This window comes from Hippoglossus hippoglossus, chromosome 15, assembly GCF_009819705.1.
Source record: "Hippoglossus hippoglossus isolate fHipHip1 chromosome 15, fHipHip1.pri, whole genome shotgun sequence".
Classification (NCBI taxonomy): Eukaryota; Metazoa; Chordata; class Actinopteri; order Pleuronectiformes; family Pleuronectidae; genus Hippoglossus; species Hippoglossus hippoglossus.
Window position 1 is genome coordinate 526,429 of NC_047165.1, and position 15,348 is coordinate 541,776.

General features: G+C 44.5%; 3 protein-coding genes across 7 annotated transcripts in view; 1 reads left to right on the forward strand and 2 right to left on the reverse strand.

Moving 5' to 3' along the window:
* Window positions 1-1,686, reverse strand: part of LOC117775753 (ninein-like protein) — a 24,696-nt gene extending 23,010 nt beyond the window's left edge. For 3 of the 4 annotated variants that reach the window (XM_034609163.1, XM_034609162.1, XM_034609161.1), the window contains exons 1-2: window positions 1,553-1,686; window positions 286-497 (exon numbers count right to left, since the gene is read on the reverse strand). In XM_034609163.1, the coding sequence (XP_034465054.1) occupies window positions 286-468 (183 nt within the window). In that variant the 5' untranslated portion in view covers window positions 469-497; window positions 1,553-1,686. The remainder of the gene's footprint in view (window positions 1-285; window positions 498-1,552) is intronic. The other variant, XM_034609160.1, reaches the window with a different exon arrangement.
* A 662-nt stretch (window positions 1,687-2,348) lies between these two features.
* LOC117775758 (apoptosis-inducing factor 2-like) lies at window positions 2,349-7,399 on the forward strand. 2 transcript variants are annotated; one of them, XM_034609172.1, is made up of 9 exons: window positions 2,349-2,423; window positions 2,974-3,150; window positions 3,593-3,708; window positions 3,851-3,970; window positions 4,071-4,163; window positions 4,285-4,393; window positions 6,649-6,801; window positions 6,929-7,129; window positions 7,200-7,399. In XM_034609172.1, the coding sequence occupies exons 2-9, from the start codon at window positions 2,976-2,978 to the stop codon at window positions 7,349-7,351; spliced, it is 1,119 nt and encodes a 372-aa protein (XP_034465063.1). In that variant the 5' UTR covers window positions 2,349-2,423; window positions 2,974-2,975; the 3' UTR covers window positions 7,352-7,399. The 2 variants fall into 2 exon arrangements, with proteins under 2 accessions (XP_034465063.1, XP_034465061.1); XM_034609170.1 differs by having other exon boundaries at window positions 2,420-2,434.
* Window positions 7,400-7,894: 495 nt separating this feature from the next.
* LOC117775759 (elongation of very long chain fatty acids protein 6-like) lies at window positions 7,895-10,998 on the reverse strand. Its single transcript, XM_034609173.1, has 4 exons — window positions 10,769-10,998; window positions 9,475-9,606; window positions 8,608-8,759; window positions 7,895-8,449 (listed from the first exon to the last, which is right to left on the reverse strand). The coding sequence occupies exons 1-4, from the start codon at window positions 10,867-10,869 to the stop codon at window positions 8,028-8,030; spliced, it is 807 nt and encodes a 268-aa protein (XP_034465064.1). The 5' UTR covers window positions 10,870-10,998; the 3' UTR covers window positions 7,895-8,027.
* Window positions 10,999-15,348: the final 4,350 nt, after the last annotated feature.

Genomic DNA, 15,348 nt, shown 5'->3' on the forward strand with positions numbered 1-15,348 from the left:
AACACACACAGAAACACACACACACACACACACACACACACACACACACACAGAAACACACACACACACAGAAACACACACACACACAGAAACACACACACACACACACACACACACACAGAAACACACACACACACACACACACACACGCTCTCACACACACACACACACACACACACACACACACAGAAACACACACACACACACACACACACACACACACACACACACACACAGAAACACACCCACACACACCCACACACACACACACACACACCCACCCACCCTGGCGTAGGTTCGCTCTCCCAGCAGCGTGCTGAGCAGCAGCGGCAGGTGAGCGTCCAGCTGCAGTTTGTGGCAGAGCGCCGTCAGCTCCTCCCGGTCCAGGAAGCCGGTTGCCGTCGTGTCGCAGCTATCGAACTCAGCCTTCAGTTGAGCGACGTGGTGGCTGTGCTCCGCCTCCTCCATCCCGACGCATCACGCTGCCACACCGACACCTGTAGGAGCAAAACACAGGATGCAGTGAAGCGGCGTTTCACTGAGGAGACGCTGCTCTGTACACTGGAGGCGTTCCTCAGGGTTCTGTTCTCGGACATCTTCTATTTTCTTTTCACATTCTGTCATAGTTTCTCCAGAGTCATGAAATTCTTCATCACTTCTACATGACCCACAGCTCTGAGTCTAGTTACTGCCTCACTGCAAGGAATGATGGGAGTTCTGAAATTGAATAACCACAAATCACAAATGGTGAATGGACTAAATGACCAATCAAATCCTACAGATCACATTCACAGCCACCTGGTTACATCAGAACCTGCAAAATAAAAGCTTCCATCAAATCCACTTCCTGTGGTTAATGACTGTCAAAATAAATCTGTGATTTTGACTGTTATAATAAAGTTGATTATTTCTTTGTGTCACAATAAAAGCTTTGGATCAGAAACAGAAGCTGAGACCCCCCCCCCCCCATTAAACTGATTCACCATCATCTCTTTCAGATTCACCACAGATCAACACTGTTTAACACACGACTGTTAACACAACATCACAACATCACAACATCACAACATCAACTCCGTGTTCTCTCTCTGGGAACCTGAAGTTAACCTGTGATCATAAGTACAAGTTCATTGTTGTGTAACTTTCCGAAAACTTTATTTAAACTTTACTGAAACTTTATTTAAACTTTACTGAAACGTAACAGTAACTTTAAAGTAACTTTAAAGTAACGTGACTGTTCGCCGGGAAACCCCGAGCAGCTCTCGGCTCTTTCCGGAGAGTCTCGCGAGCTGATGAAGCTTCACCATGGGAACGAAGCCGGGAGGACAAAAGACTCGAGACTCCGCGGACACACGAACATACAACACAACATGCATCATACAACACAACATGCATCATACAACACAACATGCATCATACAACACAACATGCATCATACAACACAACATGCATCATACAACACATCTTTCAATACATCTTTCAACACAACATACAACACGTTAGAAAAACTTCTCCGGTAACTATCACTAGTTAGTTTAGTTACGTTAGTTACGTTAGTTACGTGTTTCTTCTTCTTCACGGCTCCTCCATGTTTCCTCTCGTGCTCCGGACCTTCTCCGTTAAAACACCGACATGAACTAACGGAGCAGCCACCGACTGACCGACACCAGCAGACACACCGGGACACACCGGCGGAACTGCAGCTCGGACGTTTCACAGTAAAAGCAGAGAAGCTTTTCTTTGTGTCCAAAATAAACAGATTTATGTTTGAATTTACTTATTTGTGTGTGTGTGTGTGTGTGTGTGTGTGTGTGTGTGTGTATTACATATAAAGACAAATCTGTTTTATCGTTGAACTTGCACCAGCAACACACACACACACACACACACACACAGTTATTACATGTGTGATCTATTGATGCTGATGCTTCACATCTTTACCTTTATAATCTTGTTTAATTAAAGTTATAAATTGTAATAATTAAGTTTTATTTTGATATCTATTTTAACTTCCGGGCTGTCCCTGTGTCACTTCTGGGTATTGATGAGTCAGAAAATAAAAAGTGACGGTGCAGTTTGCAGCTTCGCCGCTGGAGGACGCTGCCACACAGAGACGCCTGCTAACTGACGTCACGACACTGTGAACGTGAACACGTCATTCCCTTGTTCATTTTAGTCACAATTTATATTCCGTGGAAAGACATTTTTTTTAACCTGATGTCAGAATTATCTTCACACATATTTTTATCAGTTTTATTATTTAATATTTGAACGTTTCTATCCAGGAATTGAACATTTTTCAAAATGAATCAAATATTTCCTGCAGCACCTGAAGGCAGCACCAGTATGGCCCCGCCCTCTTCCCCTCACTTCCACCAAACCCGGAAGCGAGCGGCGGTGAACGAGGAGCGCGCGAGGAGCGCGCGAGGAGCGGGTGAGTGTATCTGAGGCCACGTGATGCCACACGTTCGATCCTGAATCCGAATCAGCTGATCATCTGTCAGAACTGTCAATCAACTTATCGATCAGCTCCACGTGCGCGTCAATAACAAAGTGTCACATGTACCCTCATTTGTAATCAGCTACATGAGTGTACTTAGTTACTTTCACCACTACAAGTAGTGTTGGATTACATCAACCTGTACACATAATATATAATAATAAAATGTTCCCAAAGTAAAAGTAATACCACAGTACAATACTCCATTACAAGCTAAAGTATAAATATTAGAGTATAGTAATACTCCATTATGAGTGAAGGTCCTGGGTAACTCAGGTGGTTGTTATCTGCACCTTCACCACTAGATGTCACTAAATCCTACAGGCTAGTATTTTCTGTCCCTTTCAGCATAAAACATACTGGTTACATGTGATATTGTGTGTGTGTGTGTGTGTGTGTGTGTGTGTGTGTGTGTGTGTGTGTGTGTGTGTGTGTGTGTGTGTGTGTGTGTGTGTGTGTGTGTGTGTGTGTAGAAATGGGCGGTCAGGTGTCGTCAGTGGATAGCGTGCACGTGGTGGTTGTGGGCGGGGGGTTCGGGGGCGTGGCGGCGGCCCAGCAGCTGAAGTCTCGGGCCCTGAACTTCACTCTGATCGACACCAGAGACGCTTTTCATCACAATGTGGCGTCGCTGCGAGCGTCGGTGCAGCCCGGTAACTAAACTTAACTAGACCACTAACTAGTTTTTACTATTAGTTATATGATTAGTGCTAATATGAGCATTTTTCTATTTTTCTATTGAATTATAAAAAAAATATTTTCCACTTTCATTTGAATGTTTTTATTTTCACAGATCTGAATTTATTTATTGATGAGTGTGACAGAAGATTTATCTAAATAAATCATTTCTACAAAGTTTGTGGTTCAAACTCTTCAGTAGTTCGCAGCTTTTTAAAAAAGTACATTTTGAGTATTTGGTTTTACTTTTGAAATATTTGTTTCGATTTTAAATGTAAATTCACTTTTGTTTTCATCGTTATTTAAATATCTATTTTGATTAATGTTACATATTGTGATTCAGAGGTTTTAAACAACATCTTTAATATATAAAATATGAATGTTTCCTGTGTGACCTTTGACCTTTGTCGTCTCCAGGCTTCGCTCAGAGAACCTTCATCCCGTTCGCAGACACGTTCGGAGACAGTTTCGTTCAAGGTCGAGTGGAACGAGTCGACGTGGACAGACAGACGGTCGTCCTGCGGGGGGGCAGGGTGAGGACAGTTCCCAGCTGCTTCCAGTCTTTGTGCTAAGCTAGGCTAACAGATACCCTCTGCTAACAGCCAAACTCAGAGAAAACGGTTTGGGGCAAATGTCGTCAATATAATCAATGATCAGTCGTTTATTTGTTTGCAGGAAGTCCCGTTCTCTCACCTCATCCTGTGCACCGGCACCGATGGACCGTTTCCTGGGAAGTTTAACACGGAGGCGTCGTATCAAAGCGGCGTCCGGGCTTATGAGGACTTCACTAAACAGGTTCAGTGACGGGACGAACACTGAGGATCTGAAGAGAGGTCAGGTCATTAACGTGTGTGTGTGTGTGTGTGTGTGTGTGTGTGTGTGCGTGTGCGTGTAGGTCCAGGCTGCAGACTCTGTGTTGGTGGTGGGGGGGGGGTCCACCGGTGTGGAGATGGCTGCTGAGATCAAGACGGAGCATCCAGAGAAGAAGGTGATGAACTTTTTGTGAAGGTCACAGGATAAATTTACGTCTTTTCACTTTGAATCGATTTGTATTTTGTCGTGTTCTTCATCATCATAGCTTCCTCTTCCTCTTCCTCTTCCTCTCTCAGGTGGTTCTGATTCACTCCAGGATCGGGCTGGCCGACCCGGAGCTGCTGCCCAGCGTCCGACGTCAGGCCAAAGAAGTTCTGCTGCAGAAAGGAGTGGAGCTGCTGCTGGGTACGTTCACATCTGTACACACCTGTACACACACACACACCTGTAACACACACACCTGTACACACTCACCTGTAACACACACACCTGTAACACACACACCTGTAACACACACACCTGTAACACACACACCTGTACACACTCACCTGTAACACACACACCTGTACACACACACTCACCTGTAACACACACACCTGTACACACTCACCTGTAACACACACACCTGTAACACACACACCTGTACACACTCACCTGTAACACACACACCTGTACACACTCACCTGTAACACACACCTGTAACACACACACCTGTAACACACACACCTGTAACACACACACCTGTACACACTCACCTGTAACACACTCACCTGTAACACACTCACCTGTAACACACTCACCTGTAACACACACACGTACACACACACCTGTAACACACACATCTGTACACACCTGTACACACACACCTGTAACACACACACCTGTAACACACACACCTGTAACACACACACCTGTACACACACACCTGTACACACTCACCTGTAACACACACCTGTAACACACTCACCTGTAACACACACCTGTAACACACACACGTACACACACACCTGTAACACACACCTGTAACACACACCTGTAACACACACACGTACACACACACCTGTAACACACACATCTGTACACACACACCTGTAACACACACACCTGTACACACACACACCTGTAACACACACATCTGTACACACCTGTACACACACACCTGTAACACACACACCTGTAACACACACACCTGTACCACACACACCTGTACACACACACCTGTAACACACACACCTGTAACACACACACCTGTAACACACACCTGTACACACACACCTGTAACACTCACCTGTAACACACACACGTACACACACACCTGTAACACACACATCTGTACACACACACCTGTAACACACACCTGTACACACACACCTGTAACACACACATCTGTACACACCTGTACACACACACCTGTACCACACACACCTGTACACACACACCTGTAACACACACCTGTACCACACACACCTGTACCACACACACCTGTACACACACACCTGTAACACACACACCTGTAACACTCACCTGTAACACACACCTGTACACACACACCTGTAACACACACCTGTACACACACACCTGTAACACACACACACCTGTAACACACACACACCTGTAACACACACCTGTAACACACACACCTGTACCACACACACCTGTACACACACACCTGTAACACACACACCTGTAACACTCACCTGTAACACACACCTGTACACACACACCTGTAACACACACCTGTACACACACACCTGTAACACACACCTGTACACACACACCTGTAACACACACCTGTAACACTCACCTGTAACACACACCTGTAACACACACCTGTACACACACACCTGTAACACACACACACCTGTAACACACACACACCTGTAACACACACCTGTACACACACACCTGTAACACACACCTGTACACACACACCTGTAACACACACACACCTGTAACACACACACACCTGTAACACACACCTGTACCACACACACCTGTACCACACACACCTGTACACACACACCTGTAACACACACACCTGTAACACTCACCTGTAACACACACCTGTACACACACACCTGTAACACACACCTGTACACACACACCTGTAACACACACACACCTGTAACACACACACACCTGTAACACACACACACCTGTAACACACACCTGTAACACACACACCTGTACCACACACACCTGTAACACACACCTGTACCACACACACCTGTACACACACACCTGTAACACACACCTGTACCACACACACCTGTACACACACACCTGTAACACACACACACCTGTAACACACACCTGTACACACACACACCTGTAACACACACCTGTACACACTCACCTGTACACACACACACCTGTAACACACACCTGTAACACACACCTGTAACACACACCTGTACACACTCACCTGTACACACACACACCTGTAACACACACCTGTACACACTCACCTGTACACACACACACCTGTAACACACACCTGTAACACACACACACCTGTACCACACACACCTGTAACACACACCTGTAACACACACACACACACACCTGTAACACACACCTGTAACACACACCTGTAACACACACACACACACACCTGTAACACACACCTGTACACACACACCTGTCTGTGTGTGTTACAGGTGAGAAAGTGGACAACCTGTCACAGCTGCAGCTCAACGTCACCAACAAGAACATGGAGGTGACAACGGAGCGAGGACAGACTCTGTCCACGGATCTGATCGTCTGCTGCACTGGACAAAAGGTCAACTCTGCAGCGTACGACTCCAGCTTCTGTAAGGAAACGCACGTAAGTGTGTGACCTCAGTGTGACCTCAGTGTGACCTCAGTGTGACCTCAGTGTGACTCTGAGGTCAAAGGTCACTCCGCAGCAGCCATAGACTGGTGTGTTTTCTCTCACAGCCGCCAGCATGGCCGACAGCGGCGCTCTGAAGGTCAACCAGCACCTGCAGGTTCAGGGTTTCACCAACGTCTACGCCGTGGGCGACTGCACTGACGTCAAAGAGCCAAAGATGGCGTACCACGCCCAACTGCACGCCGCTGTCGCTGTTAGCAACATCGTTAACAGTCTGAGGGGGAAGGAGCTGACGTCCTATCACACAGGTACACACACCTGTCTGTTTAACTTACCTGATGGAGCCGCTGGCTGACTGATGCCGTCTCTGGTTGCTAGGTAACGTCACCATGTTGCTGGCGATGGGCCGAGACGACGGCGTGGGGCAGTTTAACGGGTTGAAGTTACCACGATGTGTCGTCGTTCTGGGGAAGAGTCGAGATCTGCTGCTGTGGAAGAGCTGGAGGGAGATGAAGCAACAACAACCCTGACACACACACACACACACACACACACACACACACACACACACACACACACACACACACACACACACACACACACACACACACACACACACACACACACACACACACACACACCAGGTCTTAACCCCCAAACAGTCCATTAAAGGGGGGGTGAATGTTTATATACATTATACAAACTCAGCTGTTGAATATAAATGTATACACGTGTGTACGTACAGTTTGTTTTGTTTAAACTCAATGAAACTTATTGTAATAAAAAATTTAAACACGAAGCATAAATATTTAAAACTTTATTTATTAACAATAAATCAAATATTTTTTTCATCACAAACTTCAATGACCGATGTTTTCATCCAGAATCCTGTCGTCATCGTTTTTCTTCCAAACTCCGACAGAAACTCAATCACACACCGACAATTACATTAGTAACACAATAACATAACAAACATTATAAATAAATGACAATAATACAGAGAGGAACTGTCGTGAACTCATCCAGCAGCCAATCAGATGCCTTCCTTCGCCTCATGAATAGTTTTGTTGGTGAAACTCGATCGATCAACTGATCATCGACTCATTGATCAACATAAAACTGTTTGTGATTGTTTGGAGGATCATGTGACCTCCTGTTTCCTCTATCGTTCATTTGACGTCACTGAATCCGTCCTCCTGGCCCCTCCTACTCGGTCTTGGCGGGGGCGTGGCGGCGCAGGTAGGTGTGGTAGAAGAAGTTGGAGAAGAGCAGCAGGTAGCTGAGGTACATGAGCGACGCCCACACGAGGTTGTTGACGTGCGAGTGGCAGTCGCCCTGCTGCATCCAGCCGTACACCAGCCCGCACACCGTCAGCCCCATCGCCATCTGAGCCATCTGAGCGCTGGTGATGAGCACGGCGAAGGGCCGCGGCACGCGCAGGCCGGCGGCGCGCGCCGCATAGTAGCTGTACATGAGCGCGTGCACGGCATAGTTCATGGTCATGAACCAGCCGCCGCCGGCCACCATGTCTTTGTAAGAGTACCAGGAGTAGAGCAGCACGGTGATGTGGTGGTACCAGTGGAGGAACAGCAGCTTCTGCTTCCTGAGCACGATGAACGCTGTGTCGCCTGCAACACAAACAAATAAACACAACAAATAAATAGAAGCAGCATTTATGAATCTGGTGAAGATGAAACTTCTCAGATTTTTAAAACCCAGTAAAAGTTCGAGAGAAAAAATGATCATGTAACGAACAGAGAACATGAGAACGAGGAGAAGAACCGACCGAGCTCCGGAGCTTTGCTGAGGACGAAGGCGTACGCCCAGAACCTGCTGACTGGTCCGCTGTAGAAGCTCTGATCACAGATAGAACTCCTGAACCCACTGCTGCTCAGGATGTGGAACATGTAGGAACCGGTACGGACCGCACCAATGATGCTGAACACAGGCAGAACACAGGAGAACGTATGAGAACATGGTGGAACACAGACAGAACACACGAGAACATGGTGGAACGTATGAGAACACATTAGAACATCTTCTCAGATCAGAGACTTTTTTTAACTGACTGAAAAGTTTTCTTTTGTGATTCTCCGAGTTACGATCTGAAGAACGACACCTGAACGCAGCGTCACAGCTGATCAGCAGCTGATTGGTCACTGATGATGTCAGACCTGATCAGCTGATCAGAGGTTTTGTTTACAGATGTTTGGTATGTAAAGGTAATGGAGTGAAGGTATTTAGTAACTGAGTACTTTTACTCAGTTACTGAGTTTGATCGTGTGTTGTTTTCGGAGGGGACGTTTATAAACACTGGTATTCTTAAAACCAGAAGTAACCATACTTGGACGAGCAGGGGGTGGAGCCTGACTAAGAGCTCGAGGACACGCCCACCTACACCTGCACCCATTAGTCGGTACTAGCTGTCAATCACACTGTGGTATCCACCCCAATATATCTGGTGCTTTATGGTCTGTTTGACTCTAAATGATCATAATCTATAGAAACTACCAGTGGAGTCGCCCCCTGCTGGTCACTACACAGAAGACAGGTTTCAGGCTTCACTTCACTCTGGACACGGAGTCTACGAACATCGTGAACAAACTGCTGAAGTTTATGATTCACACACTAAAGTGTTCACGTCTCTTTTCACCTGAAGAGGGCGAGGCTGAGCGACCAGAGGACGAGCGGCAGCCGCAGGCTCAGTCTGGGTCGAGGCCTCATGTAGTTCCTCCCCGCCAACACCAGGGCGGCGTAAAGAGCACAGAACACAAAGGATTTGTTCCTGCAGGAAAAAGATTAAAAAAAACAAGACGTGTCTTCATTAACTAAATGATCAGTTAACGTACCAAGACATCGTCATGACAACACACTCACACTTAACTGACAAGAGTAGGAACTGAAAATACATCTGTTCTCAACGGTTTTTATTTATTTATGTTGGATTTCCAGGATAAGATTATTTTAATAAACTGTTTTATTCATTAACAAACTCAATCTTTAGTTTTACAAACATTGACAAATTCAAAGAGATGTAATAAAATACTGAAACTGAAGAAAACTGATATTTAAAACCTTAAATAATAATATCAATAATGAACACATGATAATATCATGTAAATAATCAAATCCTCTAAAATTGTTAATTTATTTCTGCACGAACGACAGAAATCCTCCAACACGAGTGGTTTTGGTTAATTAGTATTTTAACTTGAATTAATTTGTTAAAAAGTTGAAGATGAATAAAATGAGTTATTTTTATTAATTGAATAATTAACTTAATTAATACCATGATGCTGTTATCACGTATCAAAGCTGTGACTTAGTCACAACTGTAGTTTCTATATCAGGAGTTAAACAGCTTCATTGTGAATAATGATTATATATATATATATATATATATATATTATAATAAAATGATTTGTTTAAAAATATTATTTTTTTACATAATGAACAATTTCATTCGGTTTCATCATCAGTTGTGGGCGGGGCTGAAGCTGTGTAGCTGGAATGTGACAGGTGTGACGTCATCCACCTGAGACTCACCTGTTTCCAGCACGTCACTCAAACCTGAGACATTAAATTAAACCTTAAATTCAAAAGGTTCCTAAATGACGAACCTCGGCTCAAACTCAATGTGCTGAGGTGCTGAGGTTCTGTAGAAGCAGAACCTCAGGAGGCTCCTGAGGTTCTGTAGAAGCAGAACCTCAGGAGCCTCCTGCTTCGTGTGGGTCCGAGCTCTCAGCTTCAGTATCGAACAAACCGGTTCAGGTGGAACTGTGTCATGACCACGGCCGGTTCGTTCACCGGATCGATGCCGAAACACAACCGGGAACCAGGCAACACGAACACGAAATTGACGTAACATAATGTTTAATATAAAATAAGTAAATATAACCTCATGAAACTAAGTCCAGTGAAGGTTCGAGGTGAATGACGTCACTGACCAGTTGAGCTTCATCCACAGGATCGATCCTGTGTCGTCAAACCGCCGCTCGAAGCTCAGCTCGGTGAGGGGGGGCGCGTCGGTGCTGTTCAGCGGGGACATGGTCGGTACCCAGCCGGGGTCTGGTGAGGGACAGACGGGACAAGATGGGGTCTGTCCCCGGTGTCCTGCTGCCTCTCACCTGTCTCTGTCTCTCTGTGTCTCACCTCACCTCTCTCTCTCTCTGTGTCCTCACCTGTCTCTGTCTCACCTGTCTCTCTGTGTCTCACCTGTCTCTGTCTCTCTCTCTCTCAGTCCTCACCTGTCTCTGTCTCTCTCTCTCTCTCTCAGTCCTCACCTGTCTCTGTCTCTGTCTCTGTCTCTCTGTATCTCTGTCTCTCTCTCTAAGTCCTCACCTGTCTCTCTCTGTCTCTGTCTCTCTGTCTGTCTCTCACCTGCGGCTTCCGGTCTATTTAAAGCCCGTCACCTGGGGGCGCGGCCGCGGGAAATACCTGTGCTGCGTTCAGGGAACAGTAGGAAATATCTCGATTACATAAATCTATATAAATATCTACATCTATGTATATATAAACCTATTTTGTCATTTCTTTTGATTAATATCTACTTATTGTGTCATTCTTTATCATTACCTTTCTGTTTTATTTATTTTAGAATTTAGCAGAAATTGTCTTCCATATTTGTAAAGGGAATTGAATAAATGAATTAAAGCGTAGTAACATATAAATGTACATATAATTTAATGTACATATTCTAAACATCTGTGTAGAATCCCCAGTAGAATCCAGATGTTTGTTTCCGTTCAGGAGTTTTCATCTTATTAAACATCCTGGAAATTTTAACTTGAAATGAGTAAAAACAGACACTGACGATCAAAATGAGTTTCACTCATCTTTATTTTTGTGTCTACGCCTCCGAATGATACAAACATGTTTGTGACTCAGTTTACAGCTGAAATTAAAACATACGTGATCCACAGCTGGAGTCAACATGTGTCCACACGGAGATCTGAGTCAGCTGACGTCACGTCCTCCTCTGATTGGTTCAAACTAAGACAGAAGAAGTTGAAGCTGTTGCCGTGTTTCCTTCTTCACGCTGACCTCAGGCATCTGAAGAACAACACCACTACTTCCTGTTTACTCAGTCTGTCTGATTGTAATCTGATTACCTGAAACACATTTTAATAGCAGGTGTAAACAGAGTCAAAGTTTCACTACGACCAAAACCTCACAGGAAGTGGACAGTATGTACAGCTATTGGTCGGCGAGCTGGCAGCAACATTCAGCCGCAGCAAAGCCCCCAAAAAATTCACAGAAACGAGGACGAAAAGAATAAATAAAACAGTCGAGTCGACATCTTTCGCTCTAAAATATCTAAACCAAAGTGTCCTAATCCACAGCGAGCGCTAGCGAGGCCGTCAGCACGACGACAATATGGCTTCTCAATGTCAACGTGTATTTACAAAGTTCGGATACAGACGAGGAGCTGAAAGCGGTCGCGACTTAAAAAGTCATCCTACGCTGCGTTACATTGCACAGTGCGAAAAGTTTGACTGGATTTTTGAGTAAATACGACTTGGGGGTCAGAGGTCAAACAGCCGAGCAGTAGGTGGAGTCCGCACCCTGCGTCCGTCGGCATGCCGTGTTTGTGAACGAGTCGAAGAAGAAGATGGACGGACGGGGTCAAACGTCACATTTCATTTCAAAGAAACAAACAGAATCACGGAGGGAGGTGATGGTCTGAGGTTACATCGTCATGACAACAAGAGGTCGTGGTGATCAGGTGACGTGAGGAGAGTTCAGAGCATCGAACAACAGACGATCACTCAGAAGGATTATTGATCGTGTCTCTGCTCCAGTCAAATAAATAATGAACGACGCCGTCGACAGATTCAACTTTTCCATGAGATAGAGAGGAGGAGGAGGAGGAGGAAGATGAGGAGAATAAGAAGATGGAGGAGGAGAAGAAGATGTAGGAGGAAGGGGATCTTAACGAATCCCGATCTTAACGAATCCTGATCTTAACGAATCCTGATCTTAACGAATCCCGATCTTAATGAATCCCGATCTTAACGAATCCCGATCTTAACGAATCCTGATCTTAACGAATCCCGATCTTAATGAATCCCGATCTTAACGAATCCCGATCTTAACGAATCCTGATCTTAACGAATCCCGATCTTAAACAATTTTTTCTTGGCGTCAGGTTTGAACTGTTTAGACAAACTGAGACATTTTCATACTTAGAAACTGATGGATACGTTTTTATAAACGTCTTTTCTGTTCATGAACGGTTTTCTTTTTGAATTTGTGGTGATTTCATTGTTTTCACTTTAATATATTATTTAATTCTCAGATTCATAAGTAAATAAAACCATAAATAAATCATTATTTCAAAAGTTATCAACGAGTAACTGCATGTTGATGTGTTTTTACTCCAACTCAACAACCAAAGAGATGAAGAGGAGAAGAGATGAAGAGGTGAAGAGGAGAAGAGATAAAGAGGTGAAGAGGTGAAGAGATGAAGAGGAGAAGAGATGAAGAGGAGAAGAGGTGAAGAGATGAAGAGGAGAAGAGGTGAAGAGATGAAGAGGAGAAGAGGAGAAGAGATGAAGAGGAGAAGAGGTGAAGAGATGAAGAGGAGAAGAGATGAAGAGGAGAAGAGATGAAGAGATGAAGAGGTGAAGAGGTGAAGAGATGAAGAGGTAAAGAGATGAAGAGGTGAAGAGATGAAGAGGAGAAGAGATGAAGAGATGAAGAGGAGAAGAGATGAAGAGGTGAAGAGATGAAGAGGTAAAGAGATGAAGAGGTGAAGAGATGAAGAGGAGAAGAGGTGAAGAGATAAAGAGATGAAGAGATGAAGAGATGAAGAGGTGAAGAGGAGAAGAGATGAAGAGGTGAAGAGGAGAAGAGGTGAAGAGATGAAGAGGTGAAGAGATGAAGAGGTGAAGAGGAGAAGAGGTGAAGAGATGAAGAGGAGAAGAGATGAAGAGATGAAGAGGTGAAGAGATGAAGAGATGAAGAGGAGAAGAGGTGAAGAGATAAAGAGATAAAGAGATGAAGAGGTGAAGAGATGAAGAGATGAAGAGGTGAAGAGATGAAGAGGAGAAGAGGAGAAGAGGAGAAGAGATGAAGAGGTGAAGAGATGAAGAGGAGAAGAGATGAAGAGGAGAAGAGATGAAGAGGAGAAGAGATGAAGAGATGAAGAGGTGAAGAGATGAAGAGGTGAAGAGATGAAGAGGTGAAGAGATGAAGAGGAGAAGAGGAGAAGAGATGAAGAGGTGAAGAGGTGAAGAGGTGAAGAGATGAAGAGGAGAAGAGATGAAGAGGAGAAGAGATGAAGAGGAGAAGAGATGAAGAGGTGAAGAGATGAAGAGGAGAAGAGGAGAAGAGATGAAGAGGTGAAGAGGTGAAGAGATGAAGAGGAGAAGAGATGAAGAGGAGAAGAGATGAAGAGGTGAAGAGATGAAGAGGAGAAGAGATGAAGAGGAGAAGAGATGAAGAGGAGAAGAGATGAAGAGATGAAGAGGTGAAGAGATGAAGAGGTGAAGAGATGAAGAGGTGAAGAGGAGAAGAGATGAAGAGGTGAAGAGGTGAAGAGGTGAAGAGATGAAGAGGAGAAGAGATGAAGAGGAGAAGAGATGAAGAGGAGAAGAGATGAAGAGGTGAAGAGATGAAGAGGAGAAGAGGAGAAGAGATGAAGAGGTGAAGAGGTGAAGAGATGAAGAGGAGAAGAGATGAAGAGGAGAAGAGATGAAGAGGTGAAGAGATGAAGAGGTGAAGAGATGAAGAGGAGAAGAGGAGAAGAGATGAAGAGGTGAAGAGGAGAAGAGATGAAGAGGTGAAGAGGTGAAGAGGAGAAGAGATGAAGAGGTGAAGAGATGAAGAGGAGAAGAGGAGAAGAGATGAAGAGGTGAATTCTCATTCGTCCCTGACACTTCACACCTTCTCCTCCAGCTGATCGATCATCATTTCACATGAACGTTTCTTCTTCATCAGTGACGAAGACGATGTGGACGGATTCAAACTAAGTTTCCAGCATCAGACAGAAAACTAGAGGTTCATTCACGACCAAACAGCTGAGCCAACATCAAACTCTTTCCATTTCGAATCTACAGCAACTACATTAAGTGTTTATTATTATTATAGTTTATTAGTATTATGAGTTTGATTGATTTCATTTGGTGTCGAAAGAAAGTCACATTTTCATTATAATTAGACCATTAAAAGTTTTTACCATTTTGTATTATCTGTTATCAAGGTTTAATTCAATTTCTTTTATGTTTCATTTCCTCTTTTCTTATTTCCAGAATTATCTATGATTTAATTGTTGCTCAGTGTTTGGTCACTAACGATCCTCCGTACAGATTCTTAGCTTCTAGCAGAACTTGAGAAAAACGACAGAAATAAAACAAAGTGCAGTGACACTGATCAGCCTCCGTACATCACGTTCACACACACACACACACACACACACACACACACACACACACACACACACACACACACACACACACACACACACACACACACACACACACACACACACACACACACACACGGAGGTTTTGTGTGTTTGTTGTTC

Coding starts and splice junctions, on each gene's coding strand:
- LOC117775758 (XM_034609172.1), top strand. CDS start 2,976: ATGGGCGGTCAGGTGTCGTCAGTGGATAGCGTGCACGTGGTGGTTGTG. Junction 6,802..6,928: donor AGCGTACGACTCCAGCTTCT/GTAAGGAAACGC, acceptor TTTCTCTCACAG/CCGCCAGCATGGCCGACAGC. Junction 7,130..7,199: donor GCTGACGTCCTATCACACAG/GTACACACACCT, acceptor TCTGGTTGCTAG/GTAACGTCACCATGTTGCTG.
- LOC117775759 (XM_034609173.1), bottom strand. CDS start 10,869: ATGTCCCCGCTGAACAGCACCGACGCGCCCCCCCTCACCGAGCTGAGC. Junction 8,760..9,474: donor CTCAGCCTCGCCCTCTTCAG/GTGAAAAGAGAC, acceptor GCCTGTGTTCAG/CATCATTGGTGCGGTCCGTA. Junction 8,450..8,607: donor CAGCAAAGCTCCGGAGCTCG/GTCGGTTCTTCT, acceptor TTTGTGTTGCAG/GCGACACAGCGTTCATCGTG.